A 24035-nucleotide genomic window follows, 5' to 3' on the forward strand; every position below is an offset into this window, starting at 1 on the left:
TATATGCGAGTGTGTTTTTTTGTGCTTAGATATTAATGTTGGGTGTACTCCAGAAGGATGATGCGTAAAGCTCCTGCAACAAGTGTTTTGTATACACAAGAGGGGATTTAAATGCGAAAAAAAGACACAAAACCATCCCCATGGCGCGTAATTGAATATTGTTATAACCAAAACATACTTTAAATGTATTTAGTGGCTTGAAGTTGTTTCGTTTTGAAACCTAAACAGTAGCCTCACCCCATAGCTTTATAAGAAATGTTGTTGGACGTAGGCGTATTTAGACGTGGCGAAGCAGTGCGTAAGTATCCACAACTTTTCTTATTCGAACTTTATTTGGAGACCATACTGCATCAATATATAGCCTAGCCTACATAGACGATGTCCTATGTTGGTAACATACAGGTTTATGTTGGATATAAAACAGATGGAGAGTTAAGTGACCCATATGCCCATTTTAAAATGATAGCCGATAGACACTTTGGATAAAATAAGCAATAGTTGTGCTTTTCCCCCCCAGAATGGACTCTCAATAAAGAATCTGAAATGTACAGGAAACATACAACACCAATACATAGTGTGCTGGAGTTTATATCCTTTCGTGATTTGTAAATAAACAAAGAAAAAACTAATTTTACGCACAAAAACCCAAAATTGCTGCACGAGTTGTGACTTTAATATAAACACGCTGTTACTGCAGTGCTATGCAAGTTGGTGTATAAGTGATGACGCACATAATAAACACAAAGGGGTTGGGCTCGTGGAGCAGCAGATTTGAATGAAGCGCGCGGGGGCTTTATGGCTGCTATGAAATGTCAGGAGTGTTCAGGAGAACCCGGATGTGCCGACAGGCCGATCCACTGTGTCTACCAACACGGGGCATTACCGTTTCTTGTTACGATACAAAAACACACACAGCAAATGGTTTATACTGATTTTGTGAGCTGCACTGGAAGTAATGAGGTATTCATTTTTAATTTAATATGTCAAACGAGGTTGCTTTTTTCGCTTCCCTTCTGTTTATTTATTTTGTGTTCTCATTGCTGCTCAGGATAGTCAAATGCAACCATTACGCATTGAGTAACCGTTCTGCTTTTATGTCATACACCTTCCAGATAGTACAAATCATTTTAAAGTAAATGTTGACAACATTTCAACTTTTTATTTTAAATACCTGGGCTACATAAATGATCAGGCCTAGATACAAGGACTCATTTTATTCCGATATAGATATTTTACATGTTTTGGGAAATTTTGCATTTGAAAATGTGATTGTGAACAAGCCACGTGAGTGTTTGGGCGTGGCAGCTCTTCTAATCCTCCTCAGTGATTGGCTGAGGAACCAATTAAAGACCCCAACAACACCTGTGACTTTTTTCAAAAGGTTAGGCTACTTTTATTCGAAACGACTAACACAATTTGCTTGAAAATAAATAAAATACATAAACTTTGTAACTCAAGTGTAAAGATATCCTTTAAGGCTTTAGTCACCAGAGGCTAGGCTAGTTAGCATGTGACAATTGTTCTGCTAAGTAATTATCAACAATGTTCGTTATAGATTTTTTTAAAACGTCAATGTAATGTTTGTTTTCATTGTTGGTGGAGCTTTTAGCAATGGGTTTTCCATACACTTAAGACCAGTCAAAGTACCAATACATTATTGTCAAAATACATCCTTACAAGTATAATCCTGCATTCAAAATGTTACTTAAGTTAAATCACAAAAGTATTATCAGCAAATTGTATTTAAAGTAAAGAGTAGGCCTAAAAGATGTGCCTTTATGGGTGTATATATTTATGTAACATTTCCACATTGTTGCATCAAGTAGCCTAGCATTTAACTGTTGTAGACAAACAACGTTCCGATTGACTCTTTGGAAAATGTTTAAATAATGTGACTTAAAGAGTTCGTCCACTAGTTTAATTCTGAGAGATGCATTTAAAGCAGTTAAATAAATGTAGTGGAGTACATTTACATTATTTCCCTTTTCAAATGGGAGTAGAAGTAAAGCCGACAATGGAAATACTCAATACCTCACAATTGTACTGAACAGTACTTGAGTAAATTCTTCCTCACCTGAGTTTCAGAGAGGTTTAGCTGCCTCGCGAGCTCGGTGCGCTCGCGCCCCACCACGTACTGGCACCGCTGGAACTCGAGCTCCAGCCGGTACAGCTGCTCGGCCGTGAAGGAGGTCCGGGTCCGCTTGGGCCGGTCCAGGTCGAGGCCTTTCGGCAGGACGATCTCCCGGATGGTGCCTTTAGCGTCTGCGAACAAAAACACAACGAACAGTTAGACGTGGATTTTCTTGCTGTTTTTGTTGTAGAGATTTGATTATACGATATGCTTTTATTTTGAAGGGGGTTTTGGGAGACAGTGGGTGGCGGGATTGGCGCACAAAAGATGGCAAATGGTTATTTACCGGGGTAAGCACCAGGATATAATAACTGTATAGCACTGTTCGGTATTGGATCATCGAAATACATGCACATTAAGGATGGAGTTACATTTTTACGTTTATCTTTTAAGAATTTCGCCGCTACAGAATATAAACACTCAGGACATTATAACAAAATATAATATGAGTGGTAGGCTATTTTACAGTTGTAGGTTATAAAAAAGGTAAACACAAGTTTCTTTGAGGTGGTTTATAGGCCTACATGTAGCCAAACTGATGTATTAATAAGCAGTTAGGCTTATTGCTTCAAATGGTAAAAGAGAGTGTTAATGACACATCTGTGCCCTGTGAAAGAGGCCCTTTTGTCAAATATAGGCCTATTTACAAAAGTTTTGTAAACATAATAACTCATAATAAATACTTGCCATTACATACATGTATCAGTTTCAGGAAAACCTAATGTTTGTTGCTGAGATGTTCCTCATGTTAAGATGAAACTCAACGCTTAAATCCCTCTGCGTAATGTTGTTCCACGTGACTGTGGGTGCAGGCTACGTCAGTCGTGCGTATATCTTGCACTTTCATTGACCCAACACTCCTATTTAAATCCTTGATTCAAAAGCGTTTGCAGCAAGAACGGCTCATTAGAAGAAAAAGGAGACAGTGGGATAAAAATAAACGGAGATTTGTGTTGAGTGCTGTGACTGAAAGCAAGGAATATGTGTTCAGGGCCATTCGGGATTTTACAACGAGTGGTCGTGCACTTAAAGGTGGCATAGTTTTATTTCCCTGCATGGAAAATAATTGACAATCAACAGTTTCACTTTCAACTGTTTGACTTTTCAACTGTTTTCAAAGTCTGTGCGTCAGTATCCATCAACAACGACAACAACATGAATGACACGTGTTTGTTTATTAAAGGGGCAGGTCTATTATAGGGTCAGGTGTTTTTTGGTTATAGTACATTCATTTTTATATTTATTTAGTGGGGTCGTTTGTCACACATTGTCTAATGATTGCTTCGATCTGTCCAAAAATATTATCTGTAGAACGAAAAAAATTAAATAGATTTTTTGTTTAAATGTGTACGAAACCAACATATATTAAAAGGTAGATTTTGGTAAATACAAATAATAATATAACCTATATCCTGGATGTGTCAGGGTCAATACACCCCGCCCTGGATCCAGGTTATTGTCGACACTAATTAATAAAATATGTTAAGGACACATTTTATTGTTTTAAATACAGGTTAAATCTGTTTACTTTTAGCTACACTGTAGCCGGGAATATGTGTTGGTATTTATCACATTGAATGGAAACGCAGGTCAGACAAGACCTCCTCTTTGTCCAGGGTTTTGAGGTCATAAAATATGCAATCCAATAAAATATGAAGAGAACTGAATTAAATATGAAACGAAACTGATTGAACCAAACATCTATAGTTCTGTATAGAAAAGGTACCGCCTGCAGGTACCAAAACTATATGGAACAGATATAAACTGAGTACATTTATATAATTTTAGCTATAAAAAGGGGAATTCAAAATGAGTATGAAAGGCAAATCTCGCCTTACATTAAATTATATTTAAAAGCGTGGAAATATAAAAGAAACAAAAATAATATGAAGTTCTGACATACAGCAGATGTAAAGGGAGAAAAATGAATGCGTAAAAAGAAGAATGTGGGCTGCTTCTGCTAGAGCATGGAAAATAAAAAAGTGAATGAAACGCAGTAATTTCATCAGTAAGTACCCCCGTAGTGTAATAAAATGTTATTTCAATCACAGGGGCAGTTATTCTTCAGGTTGTGGTTAGCCTAGAGGCCTAAGATACATAATGAAACATGCCTGAGAGGTCTCCATCTTCACGCACGGATTATGCCTTTGCGTAATGTGTCGCCAGGCAAGTTAGAGATGTTTTAAACCATCCAAATATTCAGATTTACATGTACAAAATGTTCTTACATGGCTTCACTAGAGGAGGGGAAATAAATAAATAACAGCTTACAATGTGATGGAAACATTTGCAGGCAGAGGAGGTGCACCAGCGGCATTACGCAGACCTGCTGACCTCTCGGTGACCCCGCCTCTGTGGAACAGCCGAGCATCAAGACTCGGCTTCAAAAACAAATCCTGACACTGCGGGTCTCACCTCTCCGTGTAATGTAGGCTACATTATGTTCAGAAAAAAACAGGCCCACATCCCGGTCCTTATACAGGCCACATTTCTCCCCTTTAACCGGCGATTGATTCAACACAGAAGCGATGATAGATCACTATATTTAACAAAGTTTATGAAAACATGCCGGCCACGGTCTCATGTGAAGAAATGCGCAATCTCATGTACACCAATAATCCTTAAACTGATATATTTCTAAATATATATAACCTGCTTTTTATATTTTTTCTGGAACTGACGACGAATCTGAAGAAGCAACAACAAATTAATCTGAATCCACGTTTAATTGTTTCCTTCTTTCTGCATTTTTTCTTCTCCTCCTCGCACATTCTGTGGCCTTCATAATAGTATTTATTTGGCGTTTTTATTTTTAACTTTAGCCTCATGGAAACGAGTTACGGTTCTTCTGTTTGGCACAGGACGACGCACGAGTTTACGTTCAATAAAGGATGCATCTGACCAGCCAGCAACAATAACATCCACAACATGCAGCCTATAAATGAGGACTGATAGGCCGACATATTGATTCTGCCCACAGCAACAACTACACAACGCTGCAAAAATACTGCACAAAAATACAAGTTGTTATTTTAGATTGCATCCTTTTTTTTTACGGATAGGATTTCTGAATGGATGGGAATCCTGTAACGTGCTGACTTTGTGTTATTAGTGAGCGTTACTTGGCCTGAATTCAAAATATATGTCACGTAGCTTAATAATTGTAGTATCTAATTTAGACTGATCCACTCGCTGGGTCTTTCCGTTTACGTGCTTAAGAATAACGTGAGCGTGCAGCATGTAACAGACATCTACTATCCAGTTTAATTTAACATAATTCAAACGTAAAATAAATACAAATTATTTCAGATGATTTAGATTTAAAATGTGACTCCAATAAAAATCATGTATTATTACAATAAAACTCTTTAATTATATATTATTAATTTGAACAAATGACCAAATTGTATCCCTATATTTTATTCTCTGACTGCAGTGATTTTATCTTAATTTGGTGGATTTTTAAAAAAGTCTTGCAGGAGGGCGTGGGCACTCATATTAAATAAAATATAATTCTGATGTTCATTAACATAACGTTGGCACACAAAGACATTCAGCTACGAGTAAACACACACTGTAACACACACACACACACACACACACACACACACACACACACACACACACACACACACACACACACACACACACACACACACACACACACACACACCGCTTCATAGTGGTTATCGATGGAGAGCTGTTCATGTTTTATTTATTATCATCAACTCCTTTGTTAATAATTCTACAGTAACAGCCTACGGGGGAATGTCCTCTGATTATAGTCAGAAAATGTCCCTCTGTTTGTATATCAATTATGATTCCCAACCTGTGTTAAAAAATAAAGATGTATTACATGCTTATAGCTATTGTTTTGATTGTTACATCTGACTAATTCCTTTTCAAACGAACACAAATAAGTCACATCATATACAGACTGTACCAAATAAGGTTTGTATACGTTTAATTGATTACATCATACACTGCAATTACTGATTTTATTTTGGGATTGATATACGGGTGTGGTGTTACAGTAATTTGGGTATGACGGAAGTGAAAGTCGCCCATTGTTACCACAGCAGGGGCTTTAGGGGTGTTGTATTCAAGCATCAGTCCAGACACTTTTACATTTAATATCTGCCTCATTTCAGTTCAGGATATTTTAGAGTAGCATTTTGACAATGCTTTAATTATCTAACAACTCCAGATTCAGGTTCATGTTTAACAGCACGTCTAGTCATTTTAATTATAGTATTATTGAGCCTATAATTACAGAAGGCCTGCATATTGTTGGGACAAGTGTGGACTTCCTGAAACCTCTACCAGTTTGTGAATTCGTTTTAAATGTTGCGTTCACGTACCTCTTACTAATATCCTCCGACAGTAGTCAGGGTCCACTCCCAAAAGTTTGTCGTGCCCGTCTTCGCTGGAGGACGTCGGGGTGGACGCTGAGGTCCCCGGGGTGTCGGTGGAGCTCTGAACCGGGGACCGGCTCCCTATCTCGGCGCGGCACTTCGTCTCCATCCGATCCAGCGGGTTGGGTCCACAGCGGTGGTTCCCATCGCCCATAGTGGTGGTCTGATCGAACATCTACAAGTAATAGTTTTACTCTCTGAAGATAATCTCTCCTTCTGTAGCTGCTCACCTCGTCTTTTACTTTCTTCTCCTCTTTGCAAGTGTTCTGCTTTGCATGCCCTCTTCTTCCTCCAAAAATTCAAAAGTAGATCCAGTTACAAGGAAACCATGCACTCCTGTTTGGGAGCCGGTGTGAGATTCAGGTGTCGCGGCATGACGCGCAGAGCAGTCCAAACCAGAGCAAGTGCTCTTACTATAATAGCCAGGAGAAATGCATGGCGCAACCAGATCTATGGAGGAGGTGCCACAAAAGAACACACACTGCTCAGCCACGTAGAAATAAAATGAGAGGAGGCGGTGCACCAAGAGAAGCGGTCACAGTTCACCGGGCACAGGAAAAGTTTCTCCCGGTGCGTCCCGAGCAGCCTGTTACTTCAGCCCCGGTAACATCCACTGCCTCTGCGGATCCGTGGGTGCATGTTGTTGGTGGTTAAATGGCCACATAGAAGGGGGTCTTCTGTCAACAAGAAAATATTTGTAGTGTTGAAACCCCTTCAGTATTCGGGACTCTTAGTACACATTTACGCACAAATAAAGTCAGCTTTAATCGTTGGTTTTACGCACGCTAACACCCTGCCAACACTACAGCAGAGATGTTAGTGTGTGGAGAATGTTTGTAGTGACACCGTAATACACTTTACAGAGGCAGGAACCTCTCACGTCACTTCCTGCCTACGCACTTCTCGTCGCTTATTGGCCCGCCGACTGGGCACGTTTTGACAAGACGATGAACGCGCTGCAGTTTGGGATCAGGCGCGAGGACATGAGACGATGGTGGTGCGCTTCCGATCCGGGGAAACATCCAAACACTGTTCTCACTTTCAGATGTTGTTTATTTATTTGTTTTAATGTTTGTTTTATGGAAGGACATGTGCAATCATACAGGGTCGCACTTGAGACAATAATCTTCCTTCCATTAGATTTTTTTCCTTAAAACTAACCATTCCAGGTTAAAAAATAAATAAATAAAACAGTGAAAATTAATAAAAATTAAACACATTTAAAATCATTACAATTAAATAAAAAGTTAAGACAGGTAAGTAAATACAAATATATATAAGTGGGTGAATAAAAAGAAGAAAGACAGGAACATATTAAAAGGTGTTGAAAATAAATAACATTGACTCATTTTCAGATGTCAGTTTTACAACCGAACTCTTAAGCTCTGTAAAACAATGGGAAAGCAAAGAAACGGCAAGTAAGTTCAAATCATATTTAAAATATCACACTTTTAGATCAATAATGGGACACACAATTCACAATGTTACAGATATTAAACATTACAAACTGAATTGAATTTATATATTTACATTGAACGCCATAATATAAGCCAAATCAATTCATATTGGAAGTAATTTCTAATATTATTTCTAAAAAGAAAAGTAGTTTAGTCCACTTTTAAAGTCGTATAAGGTACTTTTCTAAATGTGTTCTGAATTTCGAATGTTTTTCTTTCTCTAAATGCTTTTTCATAACACGATCAATATTTGTATTATTACAAAAATAAGTGTTTTTCAAAATTGCCGTTATTTGTAGCAGAAAATATCCAAATATTCAATATCATAAGGAAATATCACCTGTAATCTAAAAAAGATATCGGGCCTCTCGACTCATATTTATCACAACCTGTTATTATTTAGGGATGGATTACAATGATATTACATCCTGAACACGAGAGTTGAACAACGTGATGAGTCAACAGGTGTTTCTGTTATTTTGTCCAACCCCTCTCCAAACACCTCAAGTCTTGTTATATGAAATGTGGATGGCACCCTGCAGAATCTCCTGGATCAAAAAGAGCATTTAAGGAGAGGTTACTATCGGTTTTCCATCTCATTTACGATCCTTCACTATATATAGGCACACAGCCATCTTCCTTAACAGCAGCTATTTCCTGCTGCTGATGGAGCAGCCTGCAGTTTGTTGTGATTGTGAAATCATGTCAGCTGCAGGAGTGACTGACAACACCGGGTGGAGTTTCCTCCTTACAGGTGAAGCGTCTCTGAAAACACTGCAGAGGAGAGAACAGGAGGAGGAAGAAAAAAGGATTTTGAGCGGGATTATATAATTATAGTTTTGCCGTGTGTGTGTTTTTTCTTATTTTTCTTATCCACGGCCGTAATTACTGCATACAGCCATGGGTCGTTACTCCTTTCAGCTGGCCTAATCTCACACAGGATGAATAGAGACTGTCAATCAGACGCAGCACTCAGCAGCGAGACAAGAGGGACTGATTGCTGCGACACACACACACACACACACACACACACACACACACACACACACACACACAAGTTCCAGACAAATCTGTGAAGGAATGGAAAACATGTACTAGTCCACGGAAGTGTAATTTTATTGAAAGACAGATTTCACCTGATTTATACAACCCTGCTGCGATGTGCACTTTTCTAGATTTCGCACAAATTAAATGCATGTATGATTTAAAAAGCCTTTAAAACAAGCCGTAAAATCCCAAAAAAAGTTGTCGAACGTAAATGTTTTGGTTAAAATAAATGCGTGGATATGCGTTTGATCCAGAAAGCTGTGACAGATATTTCTTGGATCCTAGGGAGAGAAAAGGGATTCAGGTGCGTTAATAAAAAGACTCGGAAGGAGGAGGTCTAATGTAAATTACGCACGAGTTTTACGCAACACTTTCTGGAGTTCCTCATCGACTTCTGGATCAAATCTGTTTGGAGTCAAGTTAAGGTTTGGCCTCTTTTCTAAATATTTAAAACACATTTCCCTTTTTCTTTTCTTGTTTCTTCCTGTGTTGGTTTGTTAATCTCACTCTCAGGAGGTTGAAAACTTTATTCAACTTTTGTTTCCAAGCTGTTGAACTCAAAGTGTATACGTTGCTCTTTACAGGCAACATAATGGAATGTATTAAAGTATGTTTACTCAAGTAGGCCTACTTGTACTTTACTGGAGTATTTCCATTTAATGCTATACTTTGTATTCTACTCCGCTATTTTGGCAGCTAATATCTATACTTTTCAATACATTTATTAAACAAAAATACTTCACATGTTCAGATTATAATATAAAACAACATATACGCAAACTAAGTACTTTTGGTACACCTATTGTATATTTTTGATGCTATTATTTTTGTACTTTTACTAAAGTAGGATTTTCTATGCAGGACTTGACTGTAGTATTTCTACTTTGACTTTAGTGAGATATCTGAGTACTTCTTACACCTCTAAACGTATCTACTGGAGTAAATTACACAGTACCAATAAGATAACATATAAGGAAACTCAAAACGGTTGAATATGATTTCGTTAAACCAGTGGCTAAAATAAAAAGACCATCAAACTGCAGTATCTTTAACGAAGTGTAGGCCGTTTTAATAAATACATGAATAGAAAATGAATGCTTTGTATGAACTAAGTGCTACTAAAAAAGCTGCATGTTTTATAGTGTACAAGCTACATGCCAGTATCATTACAAACCTATTTACGGTTATATTTACGGACGTTGGTGACAACTTTCGTTAAATAACCAAGAAACCCGATATCTAATTTTATACATTTAAAACGGGAAATACTAGAGTAACTAAGAAAAATAAAAGGACTAACAAATTATATATGCCATGCACAATACTTAACTTGTGTACGTGTTGCATTAAAGGACCAAACCATAGATTATTTTTAAATAAAGGTTCAGGATTGATAATTGTAAACAAAGTGTTAAAGGTTATCTGTTTGGCCTATAGGTGACCAATATTTATTACCTATAAACATCGACTTCAAAAGCTTATATTTGATGTATATTCCCCATTCTACGACTATTAACAATAACTAAACAAGTGTTTTGCAGCCAAAGTAAAAGACTGCAACGATGCAACAAATACGATTTTAAAATACCTCACACACAAAGTGAAATTGATTTGACATGCTGTGCAAAGGGTGGAAAAAGAACCTAAAACGCCGAAGTAAAAAGCATGTCTTGTTCTTCTCTTGCAACACGGATCCCTCCGCAGATGTGCGTCAGTACCTCGTGTATAGAGCCGGTCTCGGCGGACTTTCAGCCGAGCCCCGGTTTGACTCGGGAGTCGGACTCGACCCGAGAGCCGGGATCCGAGCTGACCTCCGCAGGGTCTGCAAACTCCTGCTTTGTTTCTAAACACAACCACGTGCATCATTCAGGCAGCAAATAGTCGTTAATCTATTCTACTCTGTTTCTTTTTGCACTATTCTTATTTTGTTTTATGTCCTATAACTATAAGAGCTTGGGACTTAAGCTTTTCATTGCCATTTCTACCCTGAAGCTACTGTTCAGTGTTCATATGACATTAAAGCCTTTGAATCTTGAATCAAAAATAGTTAAATGTCAAATAGACTTTAATGTTCTCAATAATTAGAAAAGGCCTTTAGAGTTACTGATGATGTATACATTCAGTTTATTTGAGTGAATGGACAGTGCAAACTGCAGAGTTACTGCACATTTCTGCTCTTTTCTCAACCCAAACACATAAATAATTCATAGGTTGTTTTTCTATAGGCGTACTTACACATTTTCAAAAATAAAAAAAGATTGGTGTTACTGATGCGTAGCTGTGTTAAGTGTATCCGAGGGAAGAGACAGGGCACACACATGGTTAAAAAGCCAGGATCTGTCCCTGCAGGCTGAGACCTCCTAAAATAAATCAAAGCAAAATCAGAGCCGAGCTTAAACGTGTTAGACATAAAGAATAACACAAATAAGTCAAGCAGTAGCAGCAAGAAAGTTTAAATTGGTTACTGTAAGATCTATGTTAGTTGTCTGATCTGAATTGGAATAATATCCCCCTCTCTTGGTGAATGGCTGAAGGCACTTTTCCGCAACCAAATAACACCAATGGTTTTTTAAGTAAATGTGTTATACGACGACTGGAAGTGAGCCAGAGAAGAATCCTCACCTTGTTTTTGTAGGATACACTAATGTCAAAAGGGCCAATCTGAAAAAAAAGTAGATTGGAGGAAGAACACAAACTCAGTGATACTGCAAAGCTTTTTTCTACTGTGTAACGTGGACTTAAAAGGCAGCTGCTCCAACTAAACTGTGTCCTGTTCAACTGTTACATGTTTTTTAGTGAACGTTTGTTGTTGCTTTGTGTTATTTATTGGTCTGTAGGCAGTCCATGGTTCCTGCCAGTCCAACCATAAGGTCTACTGATTGTTCTGGTTTCTTTATCATCTTCTGAATTCATTGTATTTTGTAACAGGACGCTCCTAAGCAAACCTACATTCTAATGTTACATCAAATGTTGCTTTGTTTTCAAACGGCCCTTACCAATACAAAATGAAAAGTGCAATACATGCATATTAAAAGCAAATGCTCTGCACTCAAAATGTGTTTTGCAATGTGTAAAACCACAAAGAAGTCCAAAACGAATTTACACATTTAAGATATTGGAAGATAACATATACAAGGAAAACACATTTTAGTACATAAGACTTTTAATAAAACTAAAAAAAAGGATTTGGAGTGATCTTAAATATTATTTTAAGTTAATATTTAAGTGAACAATTCAGATTCAAACATACTAAAATAGAAAAGTAAATTACATATTTCTTACCTCACTCTAGTACAGGAACTTAGCAAACAGAAGGTCAATGACAATGAGGTTTTGCAGAGTTTTTAAGCTCTTGAATTACTTCTTTTTTTATTTTAAATGAGAACACGTTTAAATAGTTTTAATATGTAGACCAGTTCATCTTGTAATAAACCCAAATTAAAGAGCTTCACATTAATCAGAAATGTGTTTTAATATTATTATAATCTCTTCTGGAGCCACATGAGAGTATATTGTGTGAAGGTGAAGCGGTGCAGACTGCCACCAAGTGTTCCTGCCATGAACTGACACAAGCCGCAATAAGTGACACAACTCAAACTCATACACACCTTTTTTATTTATTTTCAACATTAGAAAATACACATCACACCCACAGAAGACAAACGGCTACATTCTTGGAACAGTGACCTATTTTCAGTTTTACATTAAAGCAAACATTATCAAGCAAACATCAAATACATGTATTTTATCTGAACTAAACCGACAGCTTGTGGTCGAATATGTAGAGAAGTTACACACAGAAACATTTCCTTTAAGGCCGATGTATTCAATATGGTGTAACAAAAACTGTTGATTCTCACAGAGGAAATGTTAGGATTTTGTAGGAAATTGGAGACGGCGGTGCAGCCAGATCACGGCACTAATGTAAATTAGGCAGAGCTGACAGGCAATTGAATGAATCTTCAATAGCTGTCAGCTCTGTGTGGTTCGTACTGTGATCAGACAGAAGCACCTGTTGGAGCAAAGCTGCTGGAAGATGGATTCAACACTGAAACGTCAACAAACAGGCAGCTGGTGCGAGTGTTTTTCCCGTGTGAGAGGATGTGATGGTAAAAACAACATCTGGGTTTTAAGGGAAATGACAGGACGGTACAATGAAAGGCACTTTGAGTGACATGAGTGTTCTGAAGGCTTTGTGGATGAATTCAAACAAAAGACAAAATAAATCCTTCACAAACTGCTGGAAAAATCCACCCACAAGCCTAAAACGCAAGATTATTTAAAATGGTGATTAATCTTACTATTATTTTCTTAATTAGTAGACAATTAGTTTGGCCTGTCCAACGAGCAAATTGCTGTCTTTAAACACCCCAGAACCCGGAGATATCAAAATTAAAAAGGTTTTTTGAATGGCTAAGGATAGATTTCTCATTGGATTTACACCTATTAACTGTTAATGCTGCTTTGGTTGAACATGTCTTTAATTGTGGGGAAGGTGGGGGGGGAAAACAACACCTTTTTAGCTAAACATTAAAGAAGTTTGATAGCAGGGTTCTTAAACATAAACACTAAACATCAGATTTTGGTGTAAATTTCAACAAAAAAAAGTCAAAACACTTCTTTCTTCATTAAAAACGTCACGTATATGTTTCATAATCATGCTCAATAGATGCCATATAGCTAACGCACGTTTTGAAGCGATATGCTGTTCTGTTTTTATTGGAGGAAAGCCTCTCTTTCTTGCTAATTACATTACATGTCTTTTTTTTTTTTTTTGCTAATGTTCACACATGTTGTTTGGGATTTCCTGGGATATGCAAGAAAATCAGTAACTTAAGTTGTCTCGGGGTAACGATATAGAGCAGTGTAAAAGCCCTGTAGTTGGATTTTAACTTTAAACTGAGAAATGTGACCACACTGAAGGAGTTTGTCCAATAAATAAAAAAGCCTTTAGATTGAAGGATCTTTACTTGATGGTCTGAAGTGCCCCCTTGTGGTGAAACAGAGACATTACAGACTCAGCTACCAAACTCTTGACGTATATTCCTTTGCTACAGGTCAATTTGAAGCTACTTTATGAATAAAAGAGCCCTTGTTTACTCCCTTACCTTTGAACACATTCAGTGTATATGTCAGGAGAAGAGGTGAAAAGGGATCTGATATCGGATTCAAAGAGCGCGGCTGCCCTCTAGAGGCTCAGTAAGGAAAGTACAACTGAATACATCAAGGTGACAAAAAGAGGATTGGGAGGAAACTGTGTTCAGATGTTGTTGATGTTGCAGTTGAGGAATGTTTTTGTGTGTAAAGGACGCACGTTTCCTCTGAATCCAACACTGAACACTGGGCTGCTTAACGTACTGTTTGGACATTGCGTGGCACTAAATCCTTTGTGCGTTTTCCTTTTTGCTGTATTTGTGTACACTTCTCTGACGGCAGGTATGTGTGTGTGTGTGTGTGTGTGTGTGTGTGTGTGTGTGTGTGTGTGTGTGTGTGTGTGTGTGTGTGTGTGTGTGTGTGTGTGTGTATATATGTGTGTGTACTTTGGATGGAAGTGGAGCCGGATCTTTAGTCGAATCCTTGCCAGTCGCTCTGTTCAGAGTCGTACTCCAACTCCACCCCGATGCAGCGCACCCCCTCCAGCAGCATGGGCGTACCGTGGTGACGATCTGTATTAGTGACACAGAGACATAAATTCACGTTAAGAAAGGTTTTTTTAAACACTTTTCAAACCATAATAGCAATGGGTGAAATACTTAATCAATCAATAGGTTTATGCCGTCTAAGGTAAGACCAATAAAGGTGATTTAAGTACATTTGTGGTACTTCTATAGTGGTATATTTTCTGTTTCTACTTGACCACATTTGAAGGCAAATGAGGCACATTTACTCTTACCAGGGTTCTTACACCTTTTCCAAAGTCAAATTCAAGCACTTTTCAAGCATTTTCAAGGTGCATTTTCCAGCTTTTCAAGCATCTTACAGCTGTTGTAAATTACATATTTATATACACATACTCAAATGATTATTTCTCTACCTCACATTAAATCAGATGTTCTTTATGCTATAAACAACCAAATGTCTGTTTCGTGATAGCCTTCTACACGAGGATGAAAAATTAAAGAAAAGAAAACTAAGTTTAATATTTCAAAATTAGTGATCTGTACGTAGACTGGGCATCCCATATAACCTGGCTGAGCCAATGTAAAACAATCAGCCAAATAAATAACCTTTCAATACATTATTGATTACTATTTTTGAGGTACTTTTAGGTTGGCAGTAAACATAAGTCAGAGGTAAATGGTGTACTTTTACTCCACTACAAGTATTTAATCCCTTTAGTTACTTTACAGATGTGGATGAATGATGTGAAATATAATCAAGTGTTAAATCAGACTTTAGTTCCACCTGGAGTAAATCCACAAGCTAAGCTGCAGTATACAAAGTCATTCAAACCAGCTGCACCTTCACCAGCTTTGAGAACACTTTCATGATCAATCATTATAAAACATATCATATATATTATTCTGAAATGGACCAATCTGCACAATGACTACTTTTACTGTCGCTACTTCAACTATATTTTGATGAGAATACTTTTCTACTTTCACTTGAGTAACATTTTGAATGCAGGACTTTTACTGTAACAGAGTATTCCTACACTCTGGTACTCTGGTACAAGATCTGAGTACTTCTAATTTTACTAAGTACAAGATCTGAGTACTTCTACTTTTACTAAGTACAAGATCTGAGTACTTCTACTTTTACTCAAGTACAATATCTGAGCACTTAGTCCACCTCTGGTAGTGAATTGTAGCCACAAAATCAAGCAGAGCTGCATAAAAATAGACTCACAATGGTAACAAGTGGAAAATAATATTTACAAATGTGGACAATGATTTGTAGGTAATTTTGACTACTCAAGACACCTGACAAATACATATTCAAAGGAAGACTGTGTTCATTCTACCATTACATGGGATTAAAGCAAAATGTAGTTTTACTTGTATAATACTTCAATTTTATATAAAAGACAGTTTGTTTTCATCTGTTTTCAAATAAACTAAGTATTGGCTTTCAGAATATTAAACTTGTTTCAGCAAATTCAGATGATAAATACAACTTTGAAGCTTGTAACGGCATAATTACAAGCAGAGAACGGAGTAATTTAACGTCACAGCAAGCATAACAACAGCCGGTGTTTCTTGTGAGTGTTTCCCCGGTACACAAACGCAAAAATACACAAACACACTCGCGAGCTTCCCCCAGACAATACAAACGAAATTGTGTCTTCGGGTCAATGTGACTGATTTCGATAGAGCAAGTCACATTTGGTTTAGGCACGAAACATACTACCAGTAGAAATTGCTTTCAAAATCACTCTGTGTCGAATCAATAGATTATATTTCGTGACTATAACACGAAATGCCGTGAGTGCTTCGTCCTCTGAACACCACACGATGGCGACTGTAACGCACATAACATAGGTACGCTCCTCTGAAATGATTGTCCCCTGCAATTATTATTATCCCTCAATCGAGTTCGCTATTAATCTAAAATGCTCTACTACGGCGTACCTTTCATGTGGCTCGTCAACGCAGACTCTCGCATCGTTATTTTTGCAAACTTTGCAGGAGGCTACTCATGGGCTTGACCCTCGTCTTAGCCATGGCTTGTATTTGTATTCTGCTAGCCAACGCTCGTTGAAACTGCAACCTCCTGGCACACTGTCATCTATCACTCTCATCAGAATGCCCAGGTCACACGTAACACAAACACTTGCAGGTCGCGCGCATAGCGCGGGAAGGCCGTAGCGGAGCTGTTTTATGTAGAAGCGAAGCAATTTTTTTCTTTTTATCTAAAAAGCGAACTATTCAGTCAGACAGAAATTTATTGTAAAAGTAAAGCATTTACATTTTCAAGCACTTTCTCAATTTCAAGCACCATTCCCAAAATTCAAGCACTTTCACAACCTTGAAAACACCACGTCAAATTTCAAGCATTTTCAAGGATTTCAAGCACCCGTACGAACCCTGTCTTACTTAGGAAGGTAGAAAGAAGGTCAAATCCTTGCTACTTTCTCAACTCTGCACAGATGTAAACACCAATACAATACCAATACACAATATGAATTGTGTGTAAATGTGTCATTGTTAACTTTGGAAAGTAACTGAAAATCACAGGCGGAGCCTAGACTCATCTGATTTTGTAAAAGGAGTGAGAGGAATAGGTTTCTGACGTCCATCTGTTGATGTACGCTGGTAGTCTCACATCTAGCCTGTTTTGCCTTAAAACTCATCAGAAGGAACGCTCACAGGACGCCATTGAAGGGACGCAAGAATGGGAATGATGTGTCCTTTTTTTCCTTGTGAAAGTTTTATGTAGGCATACAAAAAACTCTGGAGTAGAGCCACTGACTCTTGGCTGAGATGCAATTTAAGAGCCTGTTTCTCAAGGAGTGTGAGGCTTAAAACATGTGATTCTGACAGCAGATAGTAGTAATAAGGATCAGTCCCACTTTGCAGGAAGATAATCCATGTAGTGTGCACACCGAGAAGTGGAGAAGGAACTGACTGAGACGCTCGCTTTAGGGCAACCCTTCCCCCTCAACTCTGAAGTATCCGATTACATGGATAAGACCCTCCCCCAGTGGAGCACGTTACCCTCACGTCTGCTGCAGAGCACAACACAATAGACAATCACAGAAATCAGAACGGGAGATAAAACAGCTCCCTCTTTACTGCGACACACCGATTTACTGCTTCAGCTCTAAGTCATGGTGGTTATGGGCATGTCTGCGTTAAAATAAGAAATGTATGGTACATTTAACACGTCCACTGAAGCTATTTTTAACCACTCGGGTCGCAGGTTTCACAGTGGGATGTTTTAAAACCACAAATAAAATGAAAAAAATAAAAATAAGGTCTCTCTCTGTGATTGGTCGTGCTCGCTTATAAATATGTTTACTGTACTTACTGTAGCATGTAAGCATTGGTGGTTCAGTGGTAGAATTCTCGCCTGCCACGCGGGAGGCCCGGGTTCGATTCCCGGCCAATGCAACATCCTTTTTTCCCCGTTATTATGACCACGGTCCCGACCGGGAGCAATAGCAGCCGACACACATGGCATAGTTAATGTGAAAAAAAGACTTTTTAAATATTAGAGCTGCAACATACAGCTCATTTCACCATGAACTCATTATTTTCGCTAAATGTATTGTAAAAAAAAAAAAGAATGTGCCCCTTTAAAATGTTCATGAGCCCAAAGAGGCACCTTTAAAGTGCGTTTATTGAATCTACCACTGATTAAATAATTTAAAAAAATCCAAACCTTCAATTTGAGGACATAGTTTTTGCCCAAAAATGATTTATTAAGTAATAAACGATAATAAAAAAGATTGATTTCTTAACCGCTTCTTGTATCCCACCAAAGTTAGCACCAATACAGTATTGGTGTATTTCAACAACACTGAACGTAACCACCCCCCCCCCAATGTCATTACACTGTTATATCATCCTCATCCAGTCACTGATCTAAATGCAGGTTAGCAGCTAAGAGTAAAAGCAGGGGCAGAGCTTAATCCTTTGATTTGGTCGCCATCCAGACCTCAATTACACACATCTGGACGGATGTTCAGGCCACGGTTTGTGAGTACAAATAAACACCAAAGCCTCAAGAACACGTATGTATGCGTATAGGAACACACAATAGCTGTACTAAATGCACACCAGAATTAATGGTGACACACAAACGACCTATTTTCCTAATTCTCCATCTGCTGACACACATCGTCTGATTCAGTCTCAGTGGAATAAATGCACATTCATTGCAGGAGCTTATTGCCTCAGAGAGCTTCTTCGTTGACAAACACATAAACAAGAATGTCATTTTAATCTAAATAGTAACATTTCATATATCTATTTGAAAAAGGGGTGCTGGAGATTAACTTGATTTATTGACAAGTGCTGTTGAAGTGGTTTTGACTCGGAGTCACCAGCAGGAGGCAGTAGCACACAAATTAAAATAGTGTGAGCTCTGTTTCAAAGTTCTCACTTCAAAATTGAAATAAGAAACTACCAGATGCCAAAGTAAGTCTGTAAGTAAGTACGTTTTTAAAACATGATCCAATTATTGTCAAAGAAAATTGAAAGATTGGGTCAGGGATTAACATGTTAGTGTCAGGCAGAGGTGGGAAGTAGTGGAGTACTTTTACTTCTTACATTTTGAACACGAATACCTCTACTTTCTACTTCTTACATTTTCCAAACAGGCTGGTTCCTTTAGTTTGAATGTGTGTTTGGTGGCGTGATCATTATTATTTAGAGCCATTGCGTGCCTATTGATTTGAACACGATCCGCGTATCCATCATTTCCTGGTCTTCTCTGAAGAAGAGGGACCAATGAAAACGTTGTCATGTTGCCGTTGTTCAGCATGGAAACATTCATTAGCTAACAATGACATTATAGTTCTATTAATATAAAGGGAGGTCAGGTACTCTTTTGGGTACCTTTTACTTAAGCACATTTCGAAGCCCATACTTGTGAAAGTTATTATTATTACTATGAAGCTGTGCGTAACAATAAGTCCATAAATTGAACTTACTTTTTGTTTGTATCTTTGGGGTTTTGGATTATTGGTTGGACGAAACAAGCGGTGGAAAGATAATTTTAGATAATAATTGTGGCTAGTTTACTGTGAAACATAGAAAGGGCAGTTCAAAAACTGACATTGTAGTATCTGGTGTTTCCACTCAAGCTTTTTATATCCAATTTAAAGTTGTGCTACTTATTTCTGCAATGACAAAGTCTGTTTCTTTTTTAAACACATTTCTATCTCCGTTATGACCTTTCTTTTCGTTTTTAGCGGTTATGTGTAATTGCATTTGAATTGCCTTTGTGTCTGATTTGTCCCATAGAAATAAATGAACCTTAAACTTTAAACGTGAATGAGAACACACTTTCACTTCCCGAACGCTCAAAAGGATAACAAGAGCTAATCTACAAGCTGCAGGGTGTTGCAAAGATAATAACTTGTATGAGTAAAGCAGCCTCACCCATGACTCTGGCGTGAACTTTGACCTTAATGCAGACGTCCTGGTTGGTCTCGCTCAGCAGCAGCACCTCCTCACACAGAACGCCCTCCTGCTGCGCCATGTACTCACACGTCACCTTCAGACCTCCTGGGAACACACAGAGAGAGAAATACAAAGAGAGGTTGTTTTTATATCTCACATTTCATACCCCAAAGCCAACCGAAGGGCTTTCGTGAAAACACGAGTAAAAGTACAAGAAACAAATGATAAAAACAATAAAACGCCTGCAGAGTAAAACGATATAAAAACTGAAAAAGCACACGATAAAAACGGTAAAGAGAACCGAATAAAAGTGTATGAATACCTCTTCAAACTGGCTTTTAACGTGTTGTTTTATTGATTGATTTTAAAGTGATTTTTACTATAGCGCTTACAAAATAAATGTATTATATTATTAATACAGAAAAGTATGAATATATTAAACACAAGGACAATGTAAGCTGAGAGAGTGTAATCCACCAATCAATCAGCTTTATTTGGGACATGTGATCATACAGTATACAGAAATGTAACCCCACTGGTATAAAGGGTGTTACGGTAAAGTAGAAGCAAAGGTCAGTAAACTGCTTCAGTTTCATTTAGGGGGAACGAATCCAAGTAACATTAGACGATCACCTTTGGCACAAATCTGCAGGTTTAGTGACGCGGGGGGAAAGAACCCTTTCAGGTTAGTCGTACAATAGATGTTTAGAAGGTTTACCACCTCCGACAACAGGGATACAACACAAACAGGAAAGTGTCTGAAAGGGAGTTTAGTTTCTGTGATTCCTCAGAGACGGATTGCTGAGCTAACACTGTCTGTTCCTGTAATCCTCAGCCATCTGGTCCTGCACGCAGCTAAACATTATAATGGTGCAACAAAAGAGAATTACTTCACATCAGCTCTTCCTGCAACAAAGACAGGCTCATACTTAACTTATGGAACTCTGGATAAATGTTGTCTTGTATATACGACTCAGGGAAAAAAACCCTGCCTTGTTAAAGCTCCTAACTTTAAGACACCTTTTTAAAGGGTTCAACAAAAGAGTATTGTTTGCAGCTTGAATGAACATCAAGAAGGAGCAAACACATCTCAAAATGCAACATAATAAGATAATGTTTGCCAGAAGGCTGAGCAAATTGTCCACTAATTGTAAGATTGGTGGTTTCGAACCCAGGTTCCCGCACTCCGCATGTACGAGAGTAGTTCTGTAAGATACTGATCCCCAAATTGCTCATGTCTGTAAACATGTCACAGTAGAGAGAGGCACAATATATAAATATGAACCTTAAAATTAGCATAATATGTCCTCTTGAAGTGGTGGAAAGACTTAGAAGAAGCTACATAAATGCAAGTCCATATATGTTTACAAAATGTTGGATGATAAGATACAAAGATACGATATTTCTGCTGCCTTTGCTTCTTTCACTTGTCCTTTCTGATTGAAAAAGCTATGACTGTTGTTTGCCCTGGATTTAGCATTTAGGAAGTTGTATCTGTGCTGCCTGAGCGAAAGACTGCAGACACAACCAAGGGCTGAAAAAAGTTCCCCCAATTTTCAGGTAAAAAACGTTTGTATCCGTCTTAAATCGCTGAATTCCCTCTGACCCCAACTGTGAGCACAGTATACCTGCTTTCGTTAGCAGTTAATAATGTAGATACAAAAGGTTAAAAGGGTTGGAGACACCATGATTGGACCAGCAGACAAGGCTTCCTCTCTTCAGAAGATTCAAAAGGTTTAATGTGTTCTCATTATACTACTAACGTAAAACTAAGGTGTAAAAACACAGGTTCCTCAACAATGCAATTACAAGACATAAAACACATTTGAAAAAACAACAACAACACAAAAATGGTGCAAGCTCAGGCGTTAAGTAGTCTTAGTGGGATAAGACTTTAGTCCTGATGCTGAGGTACGGCTTATGAGACGGCAATATAGAGTTTAGTGTTTGTTAAGTTTGAATAGAATCCAAGGCGAGTCATTTGACTAGATTACTATATGTGATCAAACATTTAGCTATGGTATTAACTTAAGCATGTTTTCTTCTGTGTTCATAATGCTTTCTTTAAAATGTATACGGACACTGCCATGTTTATTTTATAGTTGTTCATCGTCCTCTAACCGCCTTACCCTCTGGTGCCGGTGTGATATCAGTGATCCGGAGGTGAGGACTGGGCACTGGCGCTGGACACACATCCTTCCCCAGAGCCGGGACATCGGGCAACGTGAACACTATTTCATACCGGTGCTGCGTCTTTAGGAAGCCGACCTGCAGAGAGGGAGTTAAAAGGGAAAGAGTTGGGATTAAGAGGAAAAACAATGGCCGTCTTTCACTCTCACTCAAACTTTGGGCTAATCCTCCTGTGACATACGGAGAGAGGGATTTATAGTGAGAGAAACAGGCCTCACAGTGCATAAAGTAAGTCCAATACGGCTCAATAAATAAAGGATTATTTTATATGAGGGAAATGGAAGTAATTCTCATAAGCACTGGCAGAGTTTTCCTTGAGGGAGTCCTCTAATTGAAATCATTTGTTATTGCTCTGGCGATCTTAATCCCCCTCACCTCTGCCAAATTGGCAATTCAAGCGCGAGCTCCAGGATTTCAATCAAGTCCAAAATCTTCCAATAATACTAATCTCGTGTGGGTAGATTTGGAAGTAATACAAGAGCTTAATCTTACTCATGGTCATACCTTCTACAGCAGTTTGGAGGATGACGCGCTCAAAAAGCTCTACAACCCAAAACATGGACCCCAAGGAAGGCAAAATTCTAAGTTGGCCGTAAGTTTTTTTTCAGATATTTCCAGATATTTTCCAGAAGAAGCACTTACCGTTAAACATTATATCCAGATTTAATCAAAAAATATTTAATTTAAAGGAATTTATGGTCACAAAAATGGAGAGATTTTAATTGATAAATTGATGCAAAGAAAAACGTTTGATTGATTAATTATTTATCCGGTCACAGCTTGAGGAAAGTGATTATGTTCTGCTTCTTTCTGATTTCTATTACTGACCTTTAAATATCCTTGGGTATTGGGACAACTGGTTGGAAAAAAATAATTCCCCATTGCATCTGGGAACTGATTAATTGAAGAAAACATCAACCAATAAATCAATATTGGCCCTATACAAGATTATCCATTAGGTTGTACGAGTGAAACCCAATAAATAAAGAAGAAATAACTGACGTAACCAAACACAACACTGGATGTTTCTCAATCTCGAGGACGCTTGCTTGGTAGCACATGTCTTCCGGCTTCAGAAAAGCGAGGCAAGAATACTTCCTGGCATTCGGAAAACGAAGAGTGGAACAGGCTAGCAAGTGTGCAGGTGTGAGTCATATGAGAGGCACCTCCTTACATTTTCCGCCACAGATTTGTAGTACCCCTCAATGCAGTGCGCAATGCCTCAATGAGCTCAATAATTATCATGTCTGTGGTTATTTAAACATTGCCTGATAAACGTCAATAAATGAGTTTTAATCCCAGTGTGTACAACATCACATGTCATTTAATTGTTTTCAAAACGTTAGCCACATGCTAATGCTAACCGGAAATGAAGAATTTTCAGAATAAAAGTGTTAAATTAATAGTTAGTGGGAACTTCCGTTTTTTTCAGAATAAAACTGCTTTAAATTAAAACCCTGTATTTAATTTAAATTACGTCATATCAACATTGATATTAATTTCTTACAGTAGGAGAGGTTTTGGGGTTTATGTTTGGGAGGGAGGAAGGAAGATTAGGATTAGGTAAAAAGGTAGGGAGTGGTTAGGGTTAGGATGGGGGGAAGGGAAGGGTTAGATTGAAGGGAGGGAAGAGAACTGCTACCCGGGAAACAGGATGCAACGCGTCATATGTGAAGCTCCGCCCACGTTGAGCTCCCGCCCACATTGAGCTCATTGAGGCATT

At 38.2% G+C, this 24035-nt stretch overlaps 2 protein-coding genes and 1 non-coding gene across 3 annotated transcripts; 1 reads left to right on the top strand and 2 right to left on the bottom strand.

Moving 5' to 3' along the window:
- Positions 1–362: 362 nt before the first annotated feature.
- On the bottom strand, positions 363–7205 carry LOC104943353 (ventral anterior homeobox 2-like). The gene is made up of 3 exons (XM_010768720.1): positions 6493–7205; positions 2075–2262; positions 363–383 (listed from the first exon to the last, which is right to left on the bottom strand). The coding sequence occupies exons 1-3, from the start codon at positions 6719–6721 to the stop codon at positions 363–365; spliced, it is 438 nt and encodes a 145-aa protein (XP_010767022.1). The 5' UTR covers positions 6722–7205.
- Positions 7206–13758: 6553 nt separating this feature from the next.
- On the bottom strand, positions 13759–22871 carry LOC104943354 (UPF0687 protein C20orf27 homolog). The gene is made up of 4 exons (XM_010768721.1): positions 22817–22871; positions 22252–22482; positions 20102–20227; positions 13759–14716 (listed from the first exon to the last, which is right to left on the bottom strand). Exons 1-4 carry the CDS (start codon positions 22869–22871, stop codon positions 14616–14618), a joined length of 513 nt encoding a protein of 170 aa, XP_010767023.1. The 3' UTR covers positions 13759–14615.
- Positions 18036–18106, top strand: trnag-gcc (transfer RNA glycine (anticodon GCC)). The gene has a single exon. It is a non-coding gene; the product is annotated as a tRNA-Gly (tRNA).
- Positions 22872–24035: the final 1164 nt, after the last annotated feature.

The sequence above is a fragment of the Notothenia coriiceps genome, unplaced genomic scaffold (assembly GCF_000735185.1).
Source record: "Notothenia coriiceps isolate Sejong01 unplaced genomic scaffold, NC01 NC01_scaffold00005951, whole genome shotgun sequence".
Lineage (NCBI taxonomy): Eukaryota > Metazoa > Chordata > Actinopteri > Perciformes > Nototheniidae > Notothenia > Notothenia coriiceps.